Below are 26367 nucleotides of genomic sequence, written 5' to 3' on the forward strand. Positions count from 1 at the left end.
TCTCAAACCGCAGCTCAATTAGCACACAACTGGGGCCCAGCTGTGTGCTAACGGCCGTCGAGCCACATGGGGTCTGGGTTCCCGACTGCCTAGCCAGGTTGGAGTCGCCGGCCCCACATGGCGAGGGTCCGGGGCTGCCATTCAGCTCCCCAGAGTCAGGGTCGGGGTTGGTCTCAGGACTGCCGGATGGCCTTGCGGGGTCAGGGTCGGGGCTGCCACCTAGCCCTCCACGTCTGGCTCCACTCTGTGGAGGTGTCTCTGGGTGGCAGGCACTGGATATAGAGGTCTGTGGGGCCCACAATGATAAGTAGGTTGAGAGCCACTGGCATAGGAAGTTTTTTGATACAGTGCCTTCACTTGGCCATGGTTTTCCAAGTATCACATTTTTGTTTTAGTGTTAAAGCCATTACTTTTAACAGCATACTCACATCTGAACTCCAAGAAAGCTCAGAAGAGCTGTATCTGACTGTTTGTTTAGACGAAGAACACATTCCCAGTAAATATCTTCTTCGCGTTCATTGTCTAAGGCATATAACATAAACAAAGGAGGGTAGAGTCGTGGTAACAACACAGGAAGCAGCAGCCCAGAACTGGTTACCACATAACTGAAAAAAGCAGAAAAGAAAAAAGGGGAAGGGGGGAACCAAGACACATATTTATAGAAAATGAATTGAGCCAAACAATTAGAACATATACATAGCCATTTCAGGGTATGTTCAGTTGGGGAGGAGAATTAGGAAAGGGTGCAGGTTAAGGAATTAACACTTGTGCTAAAGTTACACTTATGAGTAAGATCCTTTATTTAACAACACAGTCCAGGTACAATGCTGTAACACCAAATAGGTACCAAGTAGACTTTCCTACATAAGGCCATAAGAACAGCCACACTGGGTCAGATGAAAGATCCATCTAGTCCAGTATCCTGTCTTCTGGCAGTGGCCAGTGCCAGATGCTTCAGAGCGAATGAACAGAACAGGGCAATGCATCAAGTGATCCATCCTGTCATCCAGTCCCAGCTTCTGGCAGTCAGAGGTTTAGGGACACCTAGAGCATGGGGTTATGATCCTGACCATCTTGGCTAATAGCCATTGATGGACCTATAGCCATGAATTTATCTGATACTTTTTTGAGCTCACTTATACCTTTGGCCTCCACATCATCCCCTGGCAATCAGTTGCATGAGTTGACTGTATGTTGTGTGAAGAAATACTTCCTTATGTTTGTTTTAAACCTGCCACCTATTGATTTCATAGGGTGCCCCTGGATTCTGTGTTATGTGAAGAGGTAAATTACACTTCCTTATTCACTTTCTCCACACCATTCTTGACTTTATAGACCTCTGTCGTATTCCCCACCCCCGGTTGTCTCTTCCAAGCTAAGCAGTGCCAGTGTTTTTAATCTCTCCTCATACGGAAATGGTTCCATACCCCTCATCATTTTTGTTGCCCCTCTCTGTACCTTTCCCAGTTCTAATTATCTTTTTTGAGATGGGGTGATCAGAACCGCATGCAGTTCCTGCAATTCTAATTCAAAACTTGTATGTAAAATTTGAACTATAATGTAACACTCCTCTCCAAGCCATTCAAGTATGGTATTTGCATTTAGTCTCTACTTTAGGCCACTCAGAATTAAATATTTTTTGTGAATTCACATGGATGTTTGCTTAGGACAATCTGTCCTCGGAGCCAAAAGCTATTTTTCCGCCCTCCTTACTAGACACACTTTCCAAGGGAAAAAGATTTAACATAGGTACAAATCTAAGGTTCCAGTTCAGGACAGCACTTAAGCACATACTTAAATGCTTTCCTAACAAGGGACTGCTTTATGAATTGGGTACTAGTTTATGAACTGCGTAGTTTATTGGAGATGATTTTTCCCCTACACACCCTGGTTCAGGAGATTCTGATCTGGAGTCCATTTTCCCACTACAGAAGGATTTCCTTCTCTTTGTCTCAGTCACCAAGAGTGGAATTGTGCTGCCCTCATCAGGAAGATCAGGAAACAAGAACCTCAAAAATAAAATCATAATTGCATCACTTGATTTATCAGAAGATTCCATAAATAGCTAATATATTCATACTTCTAATGGAAAGCAGGGGAAGTTATTTGAGACACATTTTTCTAACACAAGTTGCACATAGTGATTTCTCCTGGGTGAGCCTAGCAGCAAAGCCATATCCAATTACTTAAGCTTATGACACAAACAAACAGCTTGATATACATTAATTAGGTTAATTTTTCCTTAGCTCCTTTTTCATTTGGTTCCTCTCTTAATTAGCTAACTATTCAGGCAAGATAGTGTTTTTTTTTTTTCAGATATGACAATCTCATTAAGCTACATCTGGGACCAGTAATTTTAAGAAACTATAAACTATTGACATCATACAACCTCACAAGAGTGCTCAAGAACAGTCAGATTCCTGGAAAATTTGGAGACAGAAAACAAGTATGGAATTATGCGATATAGCCCAGAGAATGAATTAGGGTATACTGGAGTTTAAAGAGAATTGTTTTCCTAATTGAAGATTTTCATCCCACATATCCTTATTTTACAGTTCATCCTCTCCTTAGTATTAATAATCAAAATTGTCATCAACTACCGACCTGGATAGAGTAGCACACTGTCAGAAGGTTTGCAGAGTGCAACTACTGTTTGGCTTGGAAAAAAAAAAAAAAAACTTAAAATGTGTTTGAATATCCTACAGTTTTCTTATTCATAGTTTCAGATTTCTTATTTAAAATACATGATCTTTAAAAAGCTTACACTGGGGTTCACAGTATGCGTCCACATGTGTAACCATAAGATTTAGTTAAAAGTCTCAGTGTATGTTGGTGTACTGTTTTCCTAGTCAAAATTAAACTAAAACATGCAGTTTTGCACAAACCTTAACTATATTAATATCTACATTACACCAAAAATGCAGATATCCATGGTAGAATAATAGCTTTGAAAATAACTTACTGTACTATAACTATAGCAGCTAGCAAGAATCTAAGCACAGCTCTTCACTTTAGTGTGAATGGAGATTACTACCAAGAATTCTTACGGAACACTCTGTGAACCCCGTGCTATGTGTCTGAGCTTGGTTTATATACTGCTCTAATACCATCCCCTCAAACATCCCCTGTATACACTGGTTTGGAATCAGACATTAGGGCTGGTCTACATGACGCACTAGTCCACACTAGACGGGCGTAAATTCTAGCGTGTGCTAATGTGTTGCATACTAACTGGGCTGGCATCCACTATAAAACTGCATTACTGTAGCACTCTTTGAAACAGGCCAGTTAGTGCATTAGTCAGCACTAGAGGAGTGTAAATTCTAGTGCACAACATGCTAGTGTGCACTAGAATTTACACTCCTCTAGTGCTGACTTATGCACTATGTGGACAAGCCCTTAGCGCCCAGCTAGAAACAACCACATTGAAGAATGCCTTCCACTGTGGACAGAGCCTTAATGGGTTCCACTGTGGACAGAGCTTTCAGGGGGAAAACGGTTTTCTGTCCAGATTCATCAAGTCAGCTAAGCACAGAATCCTATCATGACTCTTTTCAAATTTACGAGGAATGCTGGCACACAGAGCCAAATAACCAGATTAGGAGAATGAAATGTTTTTCAGTACATCCAGAAGCAATCTAACTTAAAACGTGATGCTTCTTACCTGATCAACTGGAAAATGCGTTTGAGGTAGGATTTAATTTCTCTTACTGCCTCCTGTAGTAACCGCCGATTGGCTCCCACTCCAACGTAGGTCATTCTGTACACAGCTACTAATGTCTCTACAAGCCTCCCCAGAGGGTGGAGAGGGGTGTCACAGGCCTGTGTGGAGAGGTATTAATCAGAGTCACCAGCTATGCAGCAGTAAGAGACAGATCCAAGAGACAGAAATGTTATCCCTTATGAATAAAAGCCTTGAGTACAAGAGACACAAGCAGGAGTCTCAGTTCAACTACTCAAGGTTCAAAATTTAACCTTTTTTAAAAGTTATACATGCATATCAACTATATACAACATACTACACATATAAACTAACTTCAGAAATAGTCAAAACTTTATTTTGACCGTAAAGTTTACACTTAGCTGAAAAGCGTAGCAAACTCCTCTATTAGGTAAGAATTCACACTACAGCCGCCTCAGGTAATTCAGTAAATCATCTATGCAGTTATACAGAAAACCCACAAAATATTTCAGTAACCTCACAAGCACTTCAAAATTCCACAGAATGCTCTATTGGGACCCAAACACTTTTTTAGGGTGATGAAACATAAGAAGCAAGGAACAGACTCCACGAGCAGATTGGTATTACCAGAGAAGTGACCATGAGGGCTCAAACTTTAGAGAAAGCAGTACCCATATATTTTTCTTAATAATTGGTGGGTTAGGTGAATTTGGCAATTACTTGAGAGAGCAAGAACTTAACTAGGACCTTAAATGTGCAAGTACAGAAAGTAACAGACACTGTACATTGATACTGACTGAAATCAGCTGGATAATTTAAGTGGCAATGAACAAGTTACGACACCTGAAATCATGCTTTATAGACAACAGCCAGCAATATTAGATGATGCTCACGATACCTTTATTAAATATTTCTTGATATTTTCATATTTCTCTAGTGTGAAGGCACCAACATGTTGTGGAATGAACTCTAAACTCTCCAGTGTCTGAGTGTGTGAACGACTCAATAGTTCTGGGCTGTAGAGATATAAAGGACAGAGATATTGTATGGATTATACATGAAATATGTACAGTACATGTGCATATATTTAATCAGATTTTACAGTCTAAAGATATATGACAAAATTTTTTTTTTTAATTATATGTCTTAAAGTGAGGTGGGAGGATAAATGGTGTATTAGGAAACATTTCCCTTCTCAAAACCTCTTAAATGTTGACACTGTTGTTCACACTGAACTTTCTTGCTCCTTCTGCATCTAATACCTGCAAATGTGCCTATCACCACTTCAACAATATTGCCTCAATTTCATCTCTGCTGAAGTCCTCATCCATACTTTTATCTCTTCTCAACTCTGCTACTGCAATTTACTTCTCTGTGGCCTTCCAAAAATCTCACCTCTACAGAATCCAGAATGTGCAGAATGCTGCTGCCCACTTTGTCATGTCTATGAAACAACATGACCTCACTATATCTCTTTGGTAGAAAAATCCATGGAGTTGAACACTGATTTCAGTATCATGTTCAAAATGGCTACTTGTTTGAAAAACCCTGCATAGATTTGCTCCAGCTGTCTCATGGATCTCTCCCACCTTCATCTAATGCCAACTTCCTCTTTTCCTTTGCACAATTGACACACTTGGTACAAGAGCCTTCCCTAAAGCTCTTTAAAGCCTTTCTGTACCTATTTTCTTTATCAGCGATTTCCAAATTTCAAATCTTCTCCCTAGCTTCTACCTCAGCGTCTCTTCTCCGCAGCTTTTATTTCTTATTTGAACTTTTCAAATACATTATGAATCATTCTGAGAAGTATAAAAGTTGGATTATGTTCTGTACTAACTAAATCCTCTATTACAGAGTTTTTACTTCACTGTCAAGTATCGGGGGTAGCTGTGTTAGTTATCCACAAAACAAGGAGTCCAGTTGCACTTTAAAGACTAAACAGATTTATTTGGGCAGAAGCTTTCATGGGTAAAAAACCACTTCTTCAGATGCAACTGTACTGTATATTTTAAATATACTTCAGAACAGATCATGACTGTTTCTAAACATGATTTAAAATAACTTAAGATATAGACACTTATGTAAATATACAAATATGTTTAAGGAAAATCTCTAATACATATCAATCTCTTGTGACAGATATGGCAATTTCCCAACATATCCTGGACAAACCTTACTGAATTAAGTTAAAATATCTTAGGAATTCATTTTATTACAAAAGCAAATGTTTATGTATTAGTGTGGGATTGTACGTATGGTCTTTAGTGGTGGGGAGATATGACTGGGTGGTGTTACGAGCTTCAAAAGGACTCTTAAAAATGAATCAGACAAGACAACTTTCAGTTGAATGGGTACCCCCTAGGAAATACTTGAATAAGAAGGATGGAATTCTGCCCTCCAGACCCACCTTGAAGAGAAACCCATTGTCTGGCTGATTACCTATTCAGGGTCTCTGCAGATCAAAGACCCAAACTCTATAAAGAAAAGATTCAGATTCATAGATGTGTTTCTTCTGAGCTAACAGCTGTTATGAACTTGTGACTCCTTTGCGGGTTTGAAGAACTGTTGACCTGCCACTGCCACAGCCCTTGTTACAGTTAGGGTAATCTCTGGTAAGCATACTAGCATTTAGGTAGGCTCTTTTGTTTGTGATTTTTTTATGTTTTCTCTGTAATGCTTTCACCTTAAGAATAAATATGCTTGCTTAGAAAGGGCGGTGTAGCTAACTTATACCTATGGGCAATTATGCGGTTTACAGCCTCTGAGGAGAAAAACAAAGAAGGCCTACTTAGGTAGTCTGACTTGCTGGGCTACTCAGTGAAGGTAGGGAACTGTGCAGCCTGAAAACCGTGCAGTCAGTCAGGAGACAGACATGTCTCTCCACCCAAGAGAGGCAATGACTAGGGAGCTGGAAGCTTATGAGTGGGTACCGATGAAGGACGAGAGGGAGTGAATACAGGTGCAGCTGCCCTGCATTCTGATACCTGTATCCACTCACACATATATTGCAAAATATATATAACACCATCTGTAATGATCTAAACTATCTCCTACCAACGGATCTGTTCTGAAAAAGAGATTTTGCATTACGAGGTGAAGTTAAACAATGCACTTCTGAAATTTTCATTAACTATAGATATCTCAAAGAAGTTTTCCTAGTCTTCCCTTGGTGTGCTCCCAGCTTCTTCTGAAATAATTTCTTCATCCTGGCTACTATACTTCTGGACACTAACCTGTCTTTGTGTTGACGGCGGTTGGTGGTCAGAGCCACAGCAATGCTGTCCCAAGCCTTCCATCTGTCTCCCTGGCCTGGATTCTCACAACCCAGCTGGTGCCAGCATTCTTCAAACACTGCCTTCCATTTCTCATCAGCAGGCACGGCTAGGTTTCCAAGCTTCCTCCTGATAAAATCATCACCAAATGCCACTCTGATTTCAGACAGTCTTGGAACACAACCCAGTGTGAAACTGCACCTAATTATATCTATGTGCTTGTAAGATATTCACACTTGTTTGAGGAAATCTGAACATTTAAGATTATATGAATATTAAGTGTTGTGTCTAATGTTAATTATTGGACCATTGTAAACTGACCTGGTATATAAAATATCTTTTCTGTTAAGCGTTAGGATTGAATCTAGAACTACTCTGATCTAGAGTAGTTTGACTATCAAAAGTTTCTGAAAAGAGTTCATTTAAGGATTAGCATGGTCCTTATGTTTCTCACTGCAAAGAGCAGCCTTGAAATGTACAGCAATCTGTGTACCTAATAACATTAACAGATTAAACAGAAACTGATACCCCTTCCACAACTAGAAATGTCAGTCTCTACTCTTTTTAATAGTGTCTTCCTATGAGACACAATCTGTTATAATATGGAACACATGTGGTTCCTCAAATATGCATTGCTTTGATGTAATAAATGGTTTTGAGACAAAGGAATATGCTGCATTTGGCTGTGTCTACTTTCACCATTATTGATACTCCCAGAAAAAAAAGCCTGGAGATCCCCAGAATGAACAAAAGTTACCAGTGATCAACAGTTGTATACAGATTTATGTATAGCCATTAAGATGTTATTGATACGGATAGTTTATTAGTATTCAATTTATTTCACAGCACTTGAGAACTAAGCACAATGAGAACTGCCAGTACTTTGATTGAAACTTTGTCTAGTTTCATACTGTCACAAAAGGTGGGTGCTAGCCCTTTTTACAACGATACCAATAGATTATGAACATCAAGGCAACTTGGGAAAAAAAAAAAGAAAAAAAAAAGAACTCTTGCTGTTTCACAGCCAGTCTTCACAACTGTGTACATACATTTATTCATAGACTCCCTACTGGGGTGAAAAGCAGACAGCTAGCTAAGATTGCAAGTGTTCAGTTCAGCAGGGATGCCTGTTTAACTTTGCATTAGGTTGTAGGTGTCAGTGCTGTCAAAAGAAAGTACCAGTGAATGCTTCAGGAAGCACAGTGACAAGCCAGCCAAGTAAAAACACGTGGGTTATAGTTCTCATTCTAACATATATTTCTGAAATTTCAGAGGGAGCTTTAGTGATCCTGAAACTGAAGAATCTATACTACAAGTATAACCAGGCACAGTGCTAGTAAATACTGTGAAGCTTCATCCACAGCTCTGCCAATGAATTTTTGGACAAAATGAAATCAAATGTATCTTCATTATGACTTAAAAAGAGACTCAAACACAGGTCTTAGAGACAACAAGTCAGCAGACTAACCCAACGTGCCACTTGTTCCTGATGTTTTCTAGAATTAGCTTTGCCAAGGTGTGAAAACACCATCGCTTGTGATCCAGGAGGTTCCCCCAGTACATTTCCAGTTGCTGTTAGCTACTTTCTATGCACAGCCCTAGTTCTACTAATATGTTGGTTTTTTTTAAAAACAGATTTCTCCACAGAACTAATGACAGGTCAAAAGGTCTGTGGCCAACAATCCTGCAAATATAAACTATCCCATTCTTTTCCCCTGCAGTCTCTAAACACAGTCATAACTTGTGTTCTGAAGCGGTCATTATCTTTGCCCCCAGCTAGTGTTCTGGGGAGAAGAAAGGAAAAACCATGAGAGAAAAGTAAGCCTCCCAAAGTCCACCATCCTGCACCTTGTCTTCAAGGACCTGCAATTCCTGCTTAGCAATGCAATGCAGTAATGCCTTGCCCTGACCCTTCTCCAACCAGAGAGTTGCTGTGAATGACCCTAGAAAAGCTACAGAAAGTCAAAAGACATTGTTCTAGATCAAATGTTTTTTCCTGAACGTAGTTAGCTTTGAATGAGATTGGTAATTAATTTCAGTTACACTTAAAGGCACTACTCTATACTATCAGAATAGCAGTGATTCCCCACCCATAACTCACAATGCTTTAGGTCTGTCCTTCTCACTGTCATACAAGCTGGGTTTGAAGTAGGTTCCAGTTATTTTTATCCCAGATCCCCATTCTCCAGTGAAGAGACCTTCAATGTAATCTCCATTTGGCAAGGTCAGGGTTCCCTTGTGGGGGAGAAAGAGAATTAAACTGAATCCCACTGAGAAATGATTCAAAGAAGAGAGAACAAATTTACAAAAAGGTACCCAAAAAGTATAATTACAACCTTTCCACTAAGGGTCCAGTTATCCGAAAACTCTCCTTCATAAATTGTATCATCTTCAGAAAGCAAAATCCCAGTTCCCTATATAAAGAACATAATTAACACAACAGAGCAATTATGGACAGATGGCATATACAGTAGTCACAATTAAAAAGACCGCATTCTAGGTATAGAGATATCCTAGGAGATCTCAGATTATATCCACTGGCAACTGTTGACTTTTTAAAGTGACAGCTACTATAGGAGATTGCAGTAAAATGTAGACCAGTCATTACAAAGACACTTTTAAAATTACAGGACAGAACTGAAGTGTTAGATTTTGATAGTGATATGTAGAGTGCTGCACAGGATAAACAACAGCTGGGGAAAAAAGAATATATAGTTTAAGGTCCAACTCACCATCATTTTGTTGTTGCTAAAGGCTCCTTCATAGTACAGTCCAAACTGAGTAACCACAACACCATTTCCCTGGCAGAGGTCATCTTGCCATGTTCCCATATATTTTTCTCCTCTGCAGAAATAGGAAAGTATATCTAGATAAAATAGCCTAATTTTTACAGGAAAGAGTGCTTATTATATCTGCTCTCAATTGGGCTCCACTATGACATTGAAAATGTGATGTCACAAGTTCAGGAAGTCACATGCCATACATTTGAACTCTGTATGGTGTTTTTTAATCTGGTTTCATTAGTTTAATGGAAAGAGGAGTCTCACCAGCAGAAATATACATAAACCTTAACAAAAATACTCTGAAATGACTGGATGTGGCAAGAGTGTTATTATGAAATTTAGTATTTCAGATGTTCTGGGAGATTAGAGTGTACAAAGAACAGAAAACTCAATAATAATGGGGGATTTCAACTATCCCCATATTGACTGGGTATATGTCAGCTTAGGATGGGATGCAGAGATGAATGTTCTTGACACTATGAAGGACTGCTTCTTGGAGTAGCTAGTCCTGAAACCCACAAGAGGAGAGGCAATTCTTGATTTAGTCCGAAGTGGAGCACAGGATCTGATCAAGAGGTGAATATAGCTGGACCGGTTGATAATATCAATCATAATATAAGTAAGTTTAACATCCTCATGGGGAGAAAAACAACTCACCAAAAGAGCCCACCACAGTAGCATTTAACTTCAGAAAGGGCAATACACAAAAATTAGGAAGCTATTTAAACAGAAATTAAAAGGTATAAGTCACAAAAGTGAAAGGCCTGCAACCTACATAGAAACTTTTTAAAAACACCATAATAGAGGTGCAAATTAAATGTGTACCCCAAAATTAAAAAACATAGTAAGAGGATCAAAGAAGTACCATTATGGGTAAACAAAATGAAAGAAGAGGTTAGAGGCAAAAAAAGTTATCCTTTAAAAACTGGAAGTTAAATCCTATTGAAGAAAATAAAAAGGAGCATGAACACTGGGAAGTCACGTGTAAAAGTACAATTAGGCAGCCCAAGAAAGAATTTGAAGAGCAACTAGCCAAAGATTCAAAAACTATAGCAAAAAAAATTATGTACATCAGAAGCAGGAAACTGCCAAACAAGCAGTGGGGTCACTGAATGATGAAGGTGCTAAAGGAGCACTCAAGAAAGATAAGGCCATTGCAGAGAAGCTAAATTAATTCTTTGCATAGGTTTACACTGCAGAGGATGTGGGGGAGATTCCCACATCTGAACCATTCTTTTAGATGACAAATCTGAGGAACTTCCCAGATTGAGGTGTCAGTAGAGGAGGTTTTGATTAAACAAACTGTAATAAGTCACCAGGACCAGATGATATTCTCCCAAGAGTTCTGAAGGAGCTCATATATGAAATTGCAGACCTAACTATGGTATGTAATCTTGCCTTAAAATCAGCTTCTGTACCAAACGACTGGAAGATAGCTAACGTGACACCAATTTTTTAAAAAGGCACCAGAGGTGATCCTGGCAATTACAGGCTGGTAAGCCTAACTTCAGTACCAGGCACACTGGTTGAAACAATTGTAAAGAACAGAATTATCAAACACAGATCAACACAGCATGTTGGGCAAGAGTCAACATGGCTTTTGTAAAGGGAAACCATGCCTCACCAACTTATTGGAATTCTTTGAGCTGGGTCAAACACATGGACAATGGGGATACAGTGGATATAGTGTACTAGGACTTTCAGAAAGCCTTTGACAAAGTCCCTCACTGACGGCTCTTAAGCAACGTAATCAATCATGGGATAAGAGGGAAGCGAAGTAGTCAATCAGGGATCAGTAACTGGTTAAAATACAGGAAACAAAAGGGCAGGAATAAATGGTCAGTTTTCAGAATGGAAAGAAGTGAATAACAATGTTCCCCAGGGATCTGTACTGGACCAGCACTGTTTAACATATTCATAAATGATCTGGAAAAAGGGGTAAACAGGGAGGTGACAAAATTTTCAGACGATACAAAATGATTCAAGATAGTTAAGTCCAAAGCAGACTGCAAAGAGCTACAAAGAGACTCACAAAACTGGGTGACTGGACAACAAAATGGCAGGTGAAATTGAATGTTGACAAATGCAAAGTATACACAATCCCAACTATACATACAAAATGATGGGGTCTAAATTAGTTGTTACCAATCAAGAAAGATCTTGGAGTCATTGTGGATAATTCTCTGAAAACATCTGCTCAATGTGCAGCAGCAGTCAAAAAAACTAATATTAGGAACCATTAGAAAAAAGGGACAGCGCATAAGACAGAAAATATCATAATGCTACTATATAAGTCCATGGTACACCCACACTTTGAATACTGCATGCAGTTCTGGTCTCCCCATCTCAAAAAAGATATATTCGAAATGGAAAAGGTACAGAGAAGGACAACAAAAATTACAGGGGATACGGAAGGAGAGATTAAAAAGGCTGGGAATTTTCAGTTTGGAGAAGAAAGGACTAAGAGGGGATGTGATAGAGAGCTATAAAAAAAATTGTGACTGGTGCAGAAAAAGAATAAGGACGCATTATTTACTCCTTCACATAACACAAGCACCAAGGGTCAACCCAATGAAATTAATAGGCAGCAGATTTAAAACAAACACAAGGAAGTACTTCTTCACATAATGCAGTCAACCTGGGGAATTCTGTGCCAACTTTGTGGAACTCATTGCCAAGGGATGCTGAAGGCCCAAACTATAATGAGGTTCAAAAAAAAAAAAAAGAACTAGTTAGGTTCATGGAGGATAGGTCCATCAATGGCTATTAGCCAAGATGGCTAGGGATGCCACCCTGTGCTCTGGAGTCCCTAGCCTCTGATTGCCAGAAGCTGGGACTGGATGACGGGATAGATCACAAAATAATTACCTGTTCTGCTCATTCCCTCTAAAAGCACCTGGCATTGGCCAGTGTCAGAAGACAGGATATTGGGGTAGATGGACCAATGGTCCGACCCATTATGTTCTTATTTTCAGAAACTGAAAGTTTTAATAAAGCAGAACACAATAAGCCAACATCTAAGCAAGTAGACCTGAACAACTGCTACAGAAGTAACAAGGGAAAAAGCCTGCTGGCTGATCTGGATCAGCATAAACTGAGCTTTGGAAAGAGCCACATATAAAAGGAGATCCTTACTGATGTGAGGCATGTGCAGAGGGTGGGTGAAGGTTAGATAAAACAAAATAAGATTTCCTTACAATCTTTTTTACCCAGACCTCTTGACTGACTCTTTGATTTCATGACAAACCAACCTGCCCTCACTTGAGCGGGCCCACATTATATACTGGGGTAGGACCAATAAGGGAGGAAGAAGGCAAGTTCCACAGGCTGCAGTTAAATTCAAGAGGGTATGGGGGGGGAAAAAAAACACGGTCAGAATAGTCATTTGGTTCATGGACTAATTATATTTAAAGCAAAGGGCTGAAATAAACCAATCAACCAGACATTCATTTTGAAGGTTCTGCAGTATCAAACATTGAGAAAATAAGAGCCATTTTGAAAGAAAGATATTTTGGATAACAACTAAACCTGATTACTGTCATAAATAGATTAGAGGATCTGAGTTATTTCTTACACATAAACATATGAATCTTTCAAGGCCACTGAAAGACACACGCAAAGGGGCCTTTCCTTTCCAAGTAAAAGGGATCAGCTTAGACTGTATGAATTTGTATTCTTGGAAGTAGATCTAACACTCTCTTCATTTTTTAACTGTCCCTGAAAAGGCATATGGTTTTATGCATTTCATGGTCTTCAATTAGTAAGTGAAACCAACTTACAAATGACTTTAAAAAAACCAAAAAACCAAAACAAAGAAACAAACGAAAAAAACCAACGGAGCCCAATGACGACTAAATAAATATAATTTTGCCTATGGAATATTTTGCTTTGGCACTCAAGAAAAATACAGCCATGATAGAGAGGAAGCTCAATAATGTATTTATCCTTAAAAAAAAAAAAAAAAAAAAAAAAAGCTGCTTGCCACTTGGTACCATGGCCTAGTGGGAGATGCTGGTTTGATTCATGGTTTCAGCCACTCCTGTCTGGTTGGGACTTGTTAGGAAGCAGATGCAGCAGGCTAAGCTTCTGGGACGGAGGAGGGGAGAGGTAAATTTCAGGCTTTGCTCAAGGTCACAATCGCTGCTCAGTAAGACACTAATGGATGAAAGCAGTCTATCCATTCCTTTGTGCCTTGAGTAAACATACTGAAAGAAATCCTCCTACCCAAAAACCAATGTTTAATTAAAGTTAAAGAAATATAAAATTCCACATTGCCTTTGATTTTTAATTATCTACAGAGGTGGCAGTGAAAGCTACTTTCTGAAGTCTCCTCCAAAATTCCTAGCTTTTCATAAAGCCAAAACTGAACTTTCAAGCGAAGAGTATTTCAATAGCAAGAATGGCAGGCCCGATATGTGGTTAAATACTATGGAAGTCTGAAGAATATTCTGAGGAAAGTACCTTATGACCAGGACCAAATGTGAAACTGATGTTAGGAACAAACTACAGAGGCCAGAACAGTTCTCCCTCTCATTAAAAACCCAGACCCTGGGTCATGGCTTTTCACTCTTCTACCTCGTAGATGGGCTTTCAGCTCTGAACTAGGACCAGCCACCTTAGCTTCCACGAAAAGCTCTTAGATTGGAGAAAGGAGACCTTGGCAGAGAGGGTTCAGGTGTTTTGTACAGGTGGCTCCTATTTATTTACCTCTGCTCATATCGAATCAGGGGTTTTAAGTACACTCCTGCTACTTACCTCATCTTTTCATTTTGCTCATTCATGAGGAGATGAAGTAACTTGTCCCCAGCTGCCAGAATGAATCAGTGGCTTTACCCGGATTAGAATCCAAGATGACCTAGTTCCTAAATCTTTACTCTAATCAATGGGCAACTCAGCCTTCCGGCTGATGGGATGAGAGAATACTACATATGCCATTTGCAAAGCATGCAGATGTATGGATGGTACTGAAGAAGCTATCACAGTCAGTGCCACACTTCAAGCAGAACTATGATGGAGAGCATGTAAAAATATTGGTTCAAACAAAGCAGTGGAATGGAACCCATACTTTGAGCTCCTAATCCTCCCCCATCAGCCCCAAAAACTTACAGTGGACTAAAGTCAAATTACAGAAACCGAAAACACAAAGAGATATCTACTGAACCTTTTCCCCCCAAGTTTATGTAGTTTTGGGTCAGATTAAAAGTTTAGGATTCCTGTTATCAACACATTACCTTGTGATATCATCGAAGACGCCATAGCCAGTCTTCTTATCCATCACCCACTGGCCAATGAACATACTGGGAGAGGAAGATGTCAGTTTGCCACTGCGCAGGAGACCATGCCCATGACGCACATTGTCCTGAAAACATCCTTCATACACCTCACCAGTGGCATAGCTGTAACGACAAAAAGAATGGGTATGGTTCTTATGATCTGTATTCTTTTATCCCAAGGTTTTCTGGAATAGATACTGAATTTTTCCCTTTTCCTTCAGAGACTGCACTAAACCCAAGCACAATTCTGGAATCAGATTAACAAATATGATTAGGAGGTGAATAAAAAAGGGTTGCTGCTTATGGGTCACTATAACAATGTTAAGAGCCTTTCTTAAGTGAGACATGAAATACCATGAGACATTTGTCACAATGCATTTCAAGAGAAAACTTGCAGGTTGAAAGGAGGAAGCAACATTAAAACAGAGACAGTGTAACAGCTATCAAGAGTGTGTGTGCGCGCACATGTACAGTAAGAAAACTCCCAAGAAATCTGGAAATTAAGCCATAGTAACTGCAGCCAGGAGTTTGGGAATATGAAAATAGCAATAGGAATGCTAGTGTGGAGACCTGAAACATTAGCCCTCCCCACTGGAAAGAAAACCAAGATCTAGTGCACCAACCAAAAGGGAATCAACTGCTACTGAAAGCTGCACTAGATATGTTAGCTGAAGTTCAAATAGTTATTGTTCCTTCTTGGACCACACTCTTGCAAGGAGCACAGATTATCTTAATGAAAGAAGGCATTACCTGTAGACTCCTTGTCCACACATTTTGCCCTCCTTCCAGTATCCCACATAATGGTCATCCTTGGTCAATGCTTTGTTTGGTATTTTGTATTCACCATACCTGCCAATGCATGAAGATCAAACAAGAGCAGTCATGATACAAATGTACAGACAAATCCAAACTCAGTTATTTACAAAAGCAGGCACAGAACCAAAACCAACATATTTCAACATTAGACTGCACTGGGTGGCTCTGTCTCCAGCTCCAGCAGTTAGAAATAATTTTTTGTACTGAAAAAAAAGGAAGAAGTTTAAATCACTAGGTTTTTTTTTTTTTTACTGTGTACTGTTTTCCACACATTTAGTTCTGGCCTGTAGTAAGCCTTCTCTTGCTCCATCAGTGCTTAGGCTTTTTGTGCTCCACAGTGGATCCCTGCAGCACAACAATTTGCAACTCTTTAGTAAAGCTATGGAAATTCAAGTCACTGGTGGTGTAGCAAGGCCTCAGTCTACTCTTTGCAAGAATCTCTCTTATTTCAGATCCTAAGGCAGAGGTGGGTAAACTACGACCCTCCGGCCCGGCCCCTGAGCTCCTGGCCCGGGGGGTCTAGCCCCTGGCCCCTCCCCTGCTGTTCCCCCTCCCCCGAGCGCTTGCTGGGCAGCACAGTTGCCCAGTGCTCTGTGCTGTGTGGTTGGCTCCAGCTGGGCGGCACGGCTGCCTGTCCTGGTGCTCTGGGCAGCGCAGCTGTAGCATCGCCAGCCACCAGTGCTCCAGGCAGCACGGTAAGGGGGTGCGGGGGTTGGATAGAGGGCAGGGGAGTTGAGGGTGGTGGGAGTGTGGATAGGGGTCAGGACAGTCAGAGGGTGGGGAACGGGGGGGGGGTTGAATGGGGGGGCAGGGGGCAGCCAGGAAGGAGAGGGGGAGTTGGATGGGGCAGCAAGATGGGAGGGGGGAGGGGGGGCCAGGCAGGAGTTCCGGGGGGCGGTAAGGGGACAGGGAGAAGTAGTTGTTGGATGGGGCAGGGGTCCTGGGGGGGCTGTCAGGAATGAGAGGAAAGGTCAGATGGGGCGGCGGGGGGCAGTCAGCTGCAGAGGGTCCAGGGGGCGTGGATGGGGCAGGGGCTGGGCCACCCCTGGCTGTTTGGGGAGGCACTGCCTCCCCTACCCGGCCCTCCATACAATCTCGGAAACCAGATGTGGCCCTCAGGCCAAAAAAAGTTTGCCTGCCTCTGTCCTAAGGGCTGGTCTTCACTACGGGGAGAGCGATGTTGCTGCAATTGATGCAGCAGGGGTTGATTTAGCAGGTCTAGTGAAGACCTGCTAAAAACTGATGGCAGTGCACTCTCTGGTCAACCCCGGTACTCCACCTCTGAGAAGAGTAAAGAAAGTTGACCGGAAAGTGTCTCCTGCAACGCAGCACAGGGAAGACACTGGGGTAAGTTGACCTAAGCTACGTCAACTCCAGCTACATTATTTACATCACTGGAGTAGTGTAACTTAGGTCGACTTACACCAGTAGTGAAGACAAGCCCTAAGTCTGTCTCCATCGCCTGTGCACTGCTCAGGTAAAACAGACAGCTCTGCCTTCAGTATTATTGCAAGCTAAGTTCTTAGATCTCTTTTTACCTTTATGGGTCAGTTACAAACATGGTTATTTTGGCTATGGACTTAAACATTTATAACCATTGAGAATATCTGAAGGAATAAAAGGATTGTAAAAAGCATCTAGCTAGATGGGGAAGATAGCACAGGTCTTCAATATGCTTGTGAAGTGCCAGAGGCTCAAGATGTTGGTGCTGCTGTCTTTCCAGACTGGCTTGTGGTTGGGTAGATGGTTCAGACAGGAAGTAATGGACAGCAAAGTATTCAACACTGACCACATGAGCTGCATACTCCCAAATATGCGTAGTGGTGTTTAATTACAAAATTAGTATTTCTAATCTTAACTACAGCTTAATGTTTTTGACCTGGAGAACTTTTTTTTTTTAAATGGATATTCCTGAGATACACTGTTGGCTGTGAATAACCAAATGGCCAGTTGGGGCTCTTAGATCTGTTATGTTGAGCTAGAGAGTTTAGGAAGTTGTCTGGAGGCTGTAAACATTCCAATCTTCCAGCCCCTACAGGTTCAATTACATACATTAGGAAATCCTGCTGCAATGTCTAGGTTGAAGTCCCTTATGAAACCATAAATTCCTTTTAAGTACCTAATATAACCACAGTTCTCATTATCCATATAAAATGTCTATTCCTCTTTTGAAAAAACTATTAAGCTCTTGGTTTCAATGATATACTTTAGAAGGGAAATTGCATGGGTTAAACTATATGTTGTACACAAAGTTATTCCTTTTTATCAGTTTTAAATGCTGCTTTTCAATTTTATTGAATAGCTCCTTTATCTTGTATTATGAGATGGGAATGCCTATTTATCTATGTTTTCCTTCTCTATACTATTCATTTTACATATCACTATCATGTACCCTTTCTTGTTCATCAACTCTCTTAAAAGCAGTCCTAACCTCCAGGCTTCTCTTTATGGAATCCTTTGCCTTTTTATTTCTTGTTGCTTTTCTCCAGGCCTTTTCTATTTCTACTCTTTTGAGACGAAGTGACCAGAACTTAAATACACTATTCAAGATGATGGTGCACTCCTAACTTATATAAAGGCATTATATGCCTTTTGAAAGAGCAAATAAAAATAATGAAGCCGAATCATTTAAAAAAAAAAAAAAAAAAAAAGCTTCAGATACTTACCTGGTAAGCAAAGATAAGAAAAGCATCAGGGGGTAGCTGTGTTAGTCTGTGTCCACAAAAAAAAACTAAGGAGTCCGGTGGCACCTTAAAGACTAACAGATTTATTTGGGCATAAGCTTTTGTGGGTAAAAACCCATTTCTTCAGATGCATCTGAAGAAGTGGGTTTTTACCCATGGAATCTTATTTCCAAATAAATCTGTTAGTCTTAAAAGATAAGAAAGTTGACTGATTTTTGCAGTTGACTGATCCTTCTTAAGGGAAGATGGCACAGACTCACTTGTCCATCTCTCACCATCCCCTCCTCCACTTCCAAACTTCATTTGTTTTTGTATTGTTTACTTACAGACAGCAAGCTTTTTACATACACACAACCTTGATCTAAAAAGAGAGAGAACGCTATCTACCATAAACACTTGCTCTGTGCTCTAGCTCAGAGGGTAGTGAACTCTGCTCTTACCCATCTTCCAGGCCATTTCGGAACATCCCGGAATACATCCTTCCATCAGCCCATCTTAGGATCCCTCTGGAACACACGTACACCCACTACAGTTAAGCCAGTTTCACTAGTATTTCATGTTTTATGCAAGGAAAATAATGATTATTTTGCACAGCACCCAAAACTACCTCCTCCTATCCCATTCAAATGTTGAGTTTGAATGCTTTTACCTGCCATGGGGTTTCCCAGATAGCCATCGCCCATCATAGATGGCATCTTTAAGCCGAGGGTCCTTGTAAAAGGTGTATTTCGCACTACGTGAAATAGGGGGCTCCTGCCTCTGAATATTCCCACCACTTCCATAAGGTGGTAAGTCAGATGTCCCCCTTAGGGCCTGATCCACAGCTTGGCTTATAGCCCTCAGCCACTTTGTCTGAAATAGACAGTTTATAGAAGAGTTTATTAGTAATCCATCATCTTTAGTAATCCATCTCTCTTTACACAGGTATTACTGCAGGACATATGTAGATAAAAATAAGACTTTTTAGTTCCTTGGATGAATTCTGCTAACATGCGATACCTATTCACATAACAGAGGTGTATCTTGTCTCACAGGTATTTTCCCCATATCCCCTGTATAAAAGGATGCTTAGCATCACCACACACTCCCACACCATGGAAGAGGAGGAAGAAACAGAAGAAAAATATATAAGGAAAGTTACCTGCAAATCACACAAGAAATCCAAAACAACTATAAATATCTGTATCTCATGACAGTCATCCAACAGAAAAAAAAACAAAAAGTGAAACTGCAACAACAGACTGCCACCTCCAGGAAAAAAACATGGCACCAGTACCTACCACTTGGACGCTACATGACACCTGATCATCAAACTTAATCAAGACTACCCCTAACTGGAGCTGAATTATCTTTACTCTAAGGGCACAGGTGAAAGTAAGCCAGTCCGGTTCAGTTTGGCATACCGGAAAGAGCTGGTACCCTGTGCCAGACTGGACCGGCTTTCCCATGCTGGTGATTTAAAGGGGCCGGGGCTCCCTGCAGCAGCCAGAGCCCCGGGCCCTTTAAATCACTGCTGGAGCCCTGCCACCACTACCCTGGGGCTCGGTAGGCGATTTAAACGGCCAGGGGCTCCGGATGCTGCGGGGAGCCCCAGACCCTTTAAATCGTCGCCTAAGCCCCGCTGCCGGAGCCCCAGGGTAGTGGCGGCAGGGCTCCGTCAGCGATTTAAAAGGCCTAAAGCCCTGGGCCCTTTAAATTGCCCCTGAGCCCCAGGGCTCCCAGCCGCCTCTGCAGCTGGTAGCTCTGGGGGTGATTTAAAGGGCCCAGAGCTCCCAGCCGCCACTACCACAGCTCGAGTCCCAGGGCCTTTAAAGCTTGATTTAAAGGGCTGAGGTATTTAAAGGCCCTGCCTCTTCCGGTTGAGGCCATGCCCCTTGCTCAGGACTCCGGCATACCGGTAAGTCCTTTAAGGAACTTTCACCCCTGTCTAAGGGACTGAACTTCTTCCCCTCCACAGAACCTGATACCATACTAACATGTGGAGAACCAGAAGAATTATTCCAGTGATTCTGCCTTGAAGAATTCTTTCACAACTATGACGACACCACTCACAATTACTATGTCCTCACTGACAGTCATAAGAAAAAAGAATCATCTGACTGGATACCAGAGTGGACAAAACAACACTCTTGATCATTACATGGATTGCTCCGGTGGGGGGGGGGGGGGAGGCAGCTGGGAAAAAGGGTGAGAAATCCTTAACATACACCAACATCCTTCACAGTGACAGCATAGCTGCCTGCCTCAAATATTTACAAGACCATGGACAACCCTCAGATAGCCACCCAAACACATCAAACTCAGCCAATTTCATCCTTGCCAAGAACAATTTTACATTCAACGAACATTTTGTCCAAACCATGGGAACAGCCATAGGTCCTAGGACTGCTTCCCAATATGCCAACCTCTTCATGGGCCCCCTTGAAGAGAATTTGTGGACAAATGCACCCAAAACCAATGAAATACCTTAGATATATTGATGCTATTTTTATCATCTGGACAGATGACTTACATTCCCTCAGATTTCAGCAACCACCACTTCTTCATTAAACTCTCTGTGGGACACATGCATCAACTTCCTGGACACCACAATCAGCTTCAAACAATGGAACCCTACGGACAACTATATACAAGGACCTCCCAGATCATCACACCTATCTTCCTAGGTCCAATAACCTCTCAACCAACCACCCCAAGAAATCTGTTATCTACAGCCAGGCATTTAGACACCACAGAAGATGCTCCGAGAAGGAAGTCCGGGATACACACCTTAAACACACAAAACCACCTTCACAAAAAAACAAAAAACAATACAAAAAAAACCCCTACGCTTCACCAGAGAAATAGATCACATCATGGAACAGGCCACCCAAGTACTCTGACAGAACCTGCTTCAATACCTACCACCTCACAATGAAACCCATATGGGGTATCAAACTACAACCCATACTCAATGGGGACCCCATCCTGAAAGAAATCTTTCCTGAACCCCCCACTTCTGGCCTTCATACATCCCCCCAACCTCTCCAAGCTCATCAAAAGCAAGCTACCCACAGACCGGGATACACCTACTCAAAACTGTACCAGACCCTGCCAGAACAGATGCAAAACCTGCAGACATATCTCCACTGCTACAATGATCAACTCCTCCCATAACACACCTTTCAAGATCTAGGGTCCTACACAGTTCTATCACAACATGTGGTCCTCACCCAGTGCACTAAATGCTTATGTGTGTGAAACCAGACAATCATTACAATCTTGAATGAACTCACACAGGAAAATGATACAAGACAAAAACATCGTATCACCTGTTGATGAACACTTTTCACAAAACGTTCACTCTATACCTGACCTCTCAGTCCTCATCCTTAAAAGAAACATGCACTTTCAAAAAACAAGACTGGGAGTTTAAATTCGTAACTTTGTCAGACACTAAAATTCATGGTCTTAATAAGTCACTGGATTTGTGTCTTACTACAATAATCTATAAGCCATTACGCCCCCACCCCTCTGTTTTTGTCCTATTACTACAGAGACGTTAACAGTCCACTCTACCTTGATTGGTCCCATAGAATATGTGGTAACTACTTACTTATACTAAACTATCTGTTCAATCTTGTATTTAGCTGTGACACTCTGTTTCCCAGATCTGAAGAACTCTGTATAGCTTGAAAGCTTGTCTCGCTCACCATCAGAAGTTGCTCCAATAAAAGATATTAGCTTACCCACCTTGTCTCTCTAGCGTCACCAGAGGTAATTAAGAAGTTCTGCATCTGCCTACCTTTTCCTGTGGTGTTGATGAAAGAAGAATGAAGTGTTCCTCTGGTGTAGTAACCTTCAAACCATTCCTAAGTGGAAACAAGAATAAAACCAATCAAGAAAAGACCTTTCACTAGCTGGTGAAATTTTCAGCCTGGAAAAATAACCTAGATTTCTTACCGAAGGAGGGATAGGTTAGCTTTTTTTTTTTTTTTTTTTTTTTTTAAATGAGTGTTACAGTGAGCATCACTTAGCTTTAACTGCTGGTTTAAAAGAAAACAGTAACAAGGAGTCTCAGAAATTGCTAATTTTTGCACTCTTCCTCATCACACCAACTGTAAATCACATGAGTGCATGAACAAGTACAAAACAAGAATATAGGATTCTGCTATTTTAACCAAGCACAGTGAAATACAAAATAAATAAATAGATAGAACTACATTAGAAGAATATATGGACCAAGGACACATACTGTACCATGCCTGGCTTACAAGACTTAGTCCAAATGATTGCAAATTTTATTATTATTATTAAGGAGCATCTGACTATTTCAGCAATAAAAAAAGAATGAACCCTAGATACAGAGGAATACTCACACATTACCAGCTTCTTCTGAAAGAGCCTCCACCCACAGCGTGGAAAGGGGGAAAATATGATGTGTTGAAAACTGTAGCAAGGGGAAGGAAGGGGGAAAACAAAAAATAAATTGCTCATACACCCATTTGCCCCAGCCCAAATTCCTTATGATGTATCTTCCCCCAGAGTTTTGTCTCCCCGCAGCTGAGAATGCGCATGAGACTTGGGCCCTGAAAGCTAGTTGTTCCTACAAGTGCCAGCTGCAAACCATGACACCTGTGAAGCCATAATGAAGACTCTGACGTATGAATATTTTTTATGTTGGACACACAGGGTTATTTCAACTCTTTGGAAACAGGCAACACTTCTCACTTTTAGGTATCCCAGCACCATCATGAGACACAATATAAAAACCTAGATTAAGAATGACAGACTCACCATATGGAAATATTGTCACATGCTTTCAACCAGCTGGGGTGAAAATAGTTCAGTTCTGAGAGCTATGGTAGCTGGCTCACCTGAGCATGGACAAGAGCATCATTAAAGAGGATGAACCAGTTCACTGAGAATCTCCCAGCATGCTGTAGGGACAACCCCCGATTACTGCTTTCACAGATTAACCGACGTTCTGGTCTCCTCAAGGAATCCTACCATTAAGATTTAAAAAAAAAAAAAAAAATTATTAGATGTGCTTGATAGTGTCTGAATTTCAGTGCAGTCTGTGTTATGATTATTGTTTACAAAAAGGGCCAAATTGAGATATTGAGTTAAAACTTCCAAAAATTAGAGAGGCTCAAGTAGATCATCATCATCATCATAAAGCAGGGAATGCAATGGGATGCTAGTGGTAATAGCAACTTAGCTGTCATCATACCGTCATTTTCCCAGGAAAGGTCTTCCAGAAGCTCAGTGTGTATTCTGCTTCCTTCCTTTTCCTATTGAGATGGACAGCAAGAGTCTCATAGCAAGAGCTGGAATCTTGTAGTTTTTGGTATTCTGGAGACGTCTAAATGGTAACAAACAAAAATAAATGGTTCTGTGAGACACAACGTTTCAAAGGATTTGTACCAACCACAATGGGTTAGTAGTTATGAGCCCCTGCTGCTGAGTGGCTCTGTCCTCAGGCCCTCTGTGACAGCAGAAGTGCAGAGGGCTCCCTGTGCTGCCAGTGATACATGATCCCTGCAGGTGTGGAGAAGGCTGCAGTCCTGGCCTGGCAGAGCAGAGACCCTCAGCCAAGGCCGCAAGGAGGATGACTAGCCCCTGACAATGAGGGAGGCTACCCCACTACTAAACTGCTCCTGCCCAGGGGCACAGCCCTTTAGAAATAGGATGGCCTCCCCCATGTCCCGGGGCTCATCCTCCTCCCTGCTGTCACAGGCATGAGGGAGCAGGCCCATGACAGCAGGGCCACAGAAGGCTCCCTGCATGGTGGCAAGGCCAGTGACACTGAATCTCTGCAGGCACAAGTGGGCAGCGGGGGAAGGCTGTACACCTACCAACTGTTACCAATCAATTTTTTTTTTCATCAATTTCAGCATGTCAGCTGAAATCAATGTGTACTGACAGTGATTAAAATAGAATTCTGCCAAGCCTACTTATAAACCTAAAGAGATAAGGGCTTTAATCAAATTGTTGTAGTATAGCCTTATAACAAATATTAGTTTTTGATTACACATTGGTATCACCAAACCATGAAATCACTAAACAAGCAATTTCCCCCCCCCCCAAATCTCCTACCAATTAAGTTTCATACATGACAAGATGGCTTACCACTTCAAAACATGTAGCAAGCTTTAGCAAAACTCTAGCATAGTTATGAAGTCGTCTGACTGGCAAGAAAAACAGGGTATTTAGCACTTCGACCAACTGTATGTTTTCCTCCTTCATTTCAGCTAGATCTTGTAACAACTCCTGGTTTTTACCTAAAAAGTCACTGAAGGTGAAAGAATGACATAACAAAACAAAACCTTAGTAATGCTTTGAAGTACTATTACAGAGCTCCCCTTATGGGGTTATATCAAACCAGCAGAGATTAAAAAGAGCAAGATGAACAGCACAAAGGATCCATTCCCATTATGGTTTAAGGAGATTTAGTTATAACACAGCAACATAGCTCTATGCTAACTTCAGTACTGGACTTGTTTGCCGACGTCAGTTAATTTAGTGACTGTGCATGTATACGCAGGTTTGCTGAAGGAACAATTACTCTCCAAGGAGGAAACTAGACAGCTACTTGCCTTTTTCCCATTAGATCTCCAACTAGCCAGGTGAAAATATATACAGAGAATGGGTTTCCATGCCACCTGTTAAACTAATGCGTCTCCAATACTGAGAAAAGTGATTTGCATAACAAAGTGCAATAAAAAGTCCCTATCTTTGCTCCAATGTAACTCCCTAAACACCTTTGTGTATTCTATACCCCGCCACTGTTGTTCAATGAAGTTGAACAGCCTTTTCCCCCAGCTAGAAAAAAATCATATCCTACTTCAAAGATACACAGGGAATTTAAGTCAATCCTCAGTCTGATTTCCTAAATGGAGGATTAATTTAGTTCATGTAAGAGAATGGAAATAGTTATGAGAATACTACATTTGGGAGCAAGAACAAGATTTCTTCACACACACAAAAATCAACCCCACTTCTCCTTTCCTTCAACACAGGTGTGTGAGAGAGAGAGAGAGAGAGAGAGAGAGAGAGATGCAAGTGCACACACGCACACACAGGCAATTATTCACAGAAGCTATTTGAACAGGGAATTCTGTGAGGCTCAAGCAATCTGAAAAGGCAAGCAACAGAGAACAAAGAACCAGCTTGGAGACTTGCACAGCAGGACATCTAAGAGTTCTACATGATCAGCAAGATGCTGCCGCACAAACAACAAATGAATATACCTTGCCTCGTTCTGCCCATGAGATTTAGGAGTCTTCTTGTTCAATAAGCATAAGGGGAAAACGAGCCTTCTTTGGAGATAAGACTGCTTTTCTTAGGACACAAGACTAACCATCTGGATAGTTTGCATTTCTAAAGTGCTTTGAGATCCTCACATGGAAGTCTCTGTAGCAGTATCAAGTAATAGAGTCCTCATGCCCACAGGTCTTGCCCACTGTCTCAGAAGAAATACCCAAGAGTCTGCCAACAAATTAGGACTCCTGGTGAAACTTATACTTTGTCTTTTTTTGTTGTTTACATATATAAGGTTTGACTACTAAAATGTCCATATTGGGAAATATCTATAGGAGATCAGCTTACATTAACCATTGACAGAGACTATCCTGCTGAAAAGCGCTCACAGAATGAATGATTCATTCTAACGACAATCATCATCTGCAAAGAAACCTTCTTGTTTTTTGTTACAAGGAACAGACCAAATTTCTAAAACTCATTTCCTCCCTGAAGTTTCAGAACCTGAAAAAGTGTTAGCTATCTAATGCGACTTAGGTGTCAGTATTAGAAGCTGTCACTACTGACAGTGACACTAGATAAAGATTGTCAGTGGATCTACAGTTTGTCCCAGAA

General features: G+C 41.1%; 1 protein-coding gene across 2 annotated transcripts in view; it reads right to left on the reverse strand.

The window, feature by feature from the left end:
* The window catches only part of ALS2 (alsin Rho guanine nucleotide exchange factor ALS2), a 66027-nt gene that overhangs the window by 11959 nt on the left and 27701 nt on the right, over window positions 1-26367 (reverse strand). For both annotated transcript variants that reach the window (XM_074967928.1, XM_074967927.1), the window contains exons 13-29: window positions 24622-24784; window positions 23723-23854; window positions 23367-23495; window positions 22869-22939; window positions 22295-22361; window positions 19160-19362; window positions 18951-19016; window positions 15761-15859; window positions 14969-15133; window positions 9687-9798; window positions 9291-9368; window positions 9056-9189; window positions 6916-7083; window positions 4581-4698; window positions 3665-3822; window positions 1887-2009; window positions 429-605 (exon numbers count right to left, since the gene is read on the reverse strand). In XM_074967928.1, the coding sequence (XP_074824029.1) occupies window positions 429-605; window positions 1887-2009; window positions 3665-3822; window positions 4581-4698; window positions 6916-7083; window positions 9056-9189; window positions 9291-9368; window positions 9687-9798; window positions 14969-15133; window positions 15761-15859; window positions 18951-19016; window positions 19160-19362; window positions 22295-22361; window positions 22869-22939; window positions 23367-23495; window positions 23723-23854; window positions 24622-24784 (2163 nt within the window). The remainder of the gene's footprint in view (window positions 1-428; window positions 606-1886; window positions 2010-3664; window positions 3823-4580; window positions 4699-6915; window positions 7084-9055; window positions 9190-9290; window positions 9369-9686; window positions 9799-14968; window positions 15134-15760; window positions 15860-18950; window positions 19017-19159; window positions 19363-22294; window positions 22362-22868; window positions 22940-23366; window positions 23496-23722; window positions 23855-24621; window positions 24785-26367) is intronic.

The sequence above is a fragment of the Natator depressus genome, chromosome 11 (assembly GCF_965152275.1).
Source record: "Natator depressus isolate rNatDep1 chromosome 11, rNatDep2.hap1, whole genome shotgun sequence".
NCBI lineage: Eukaryota > Metazoa > Chordata > Testudines > Cheloniidae > Natator > Natator depressus.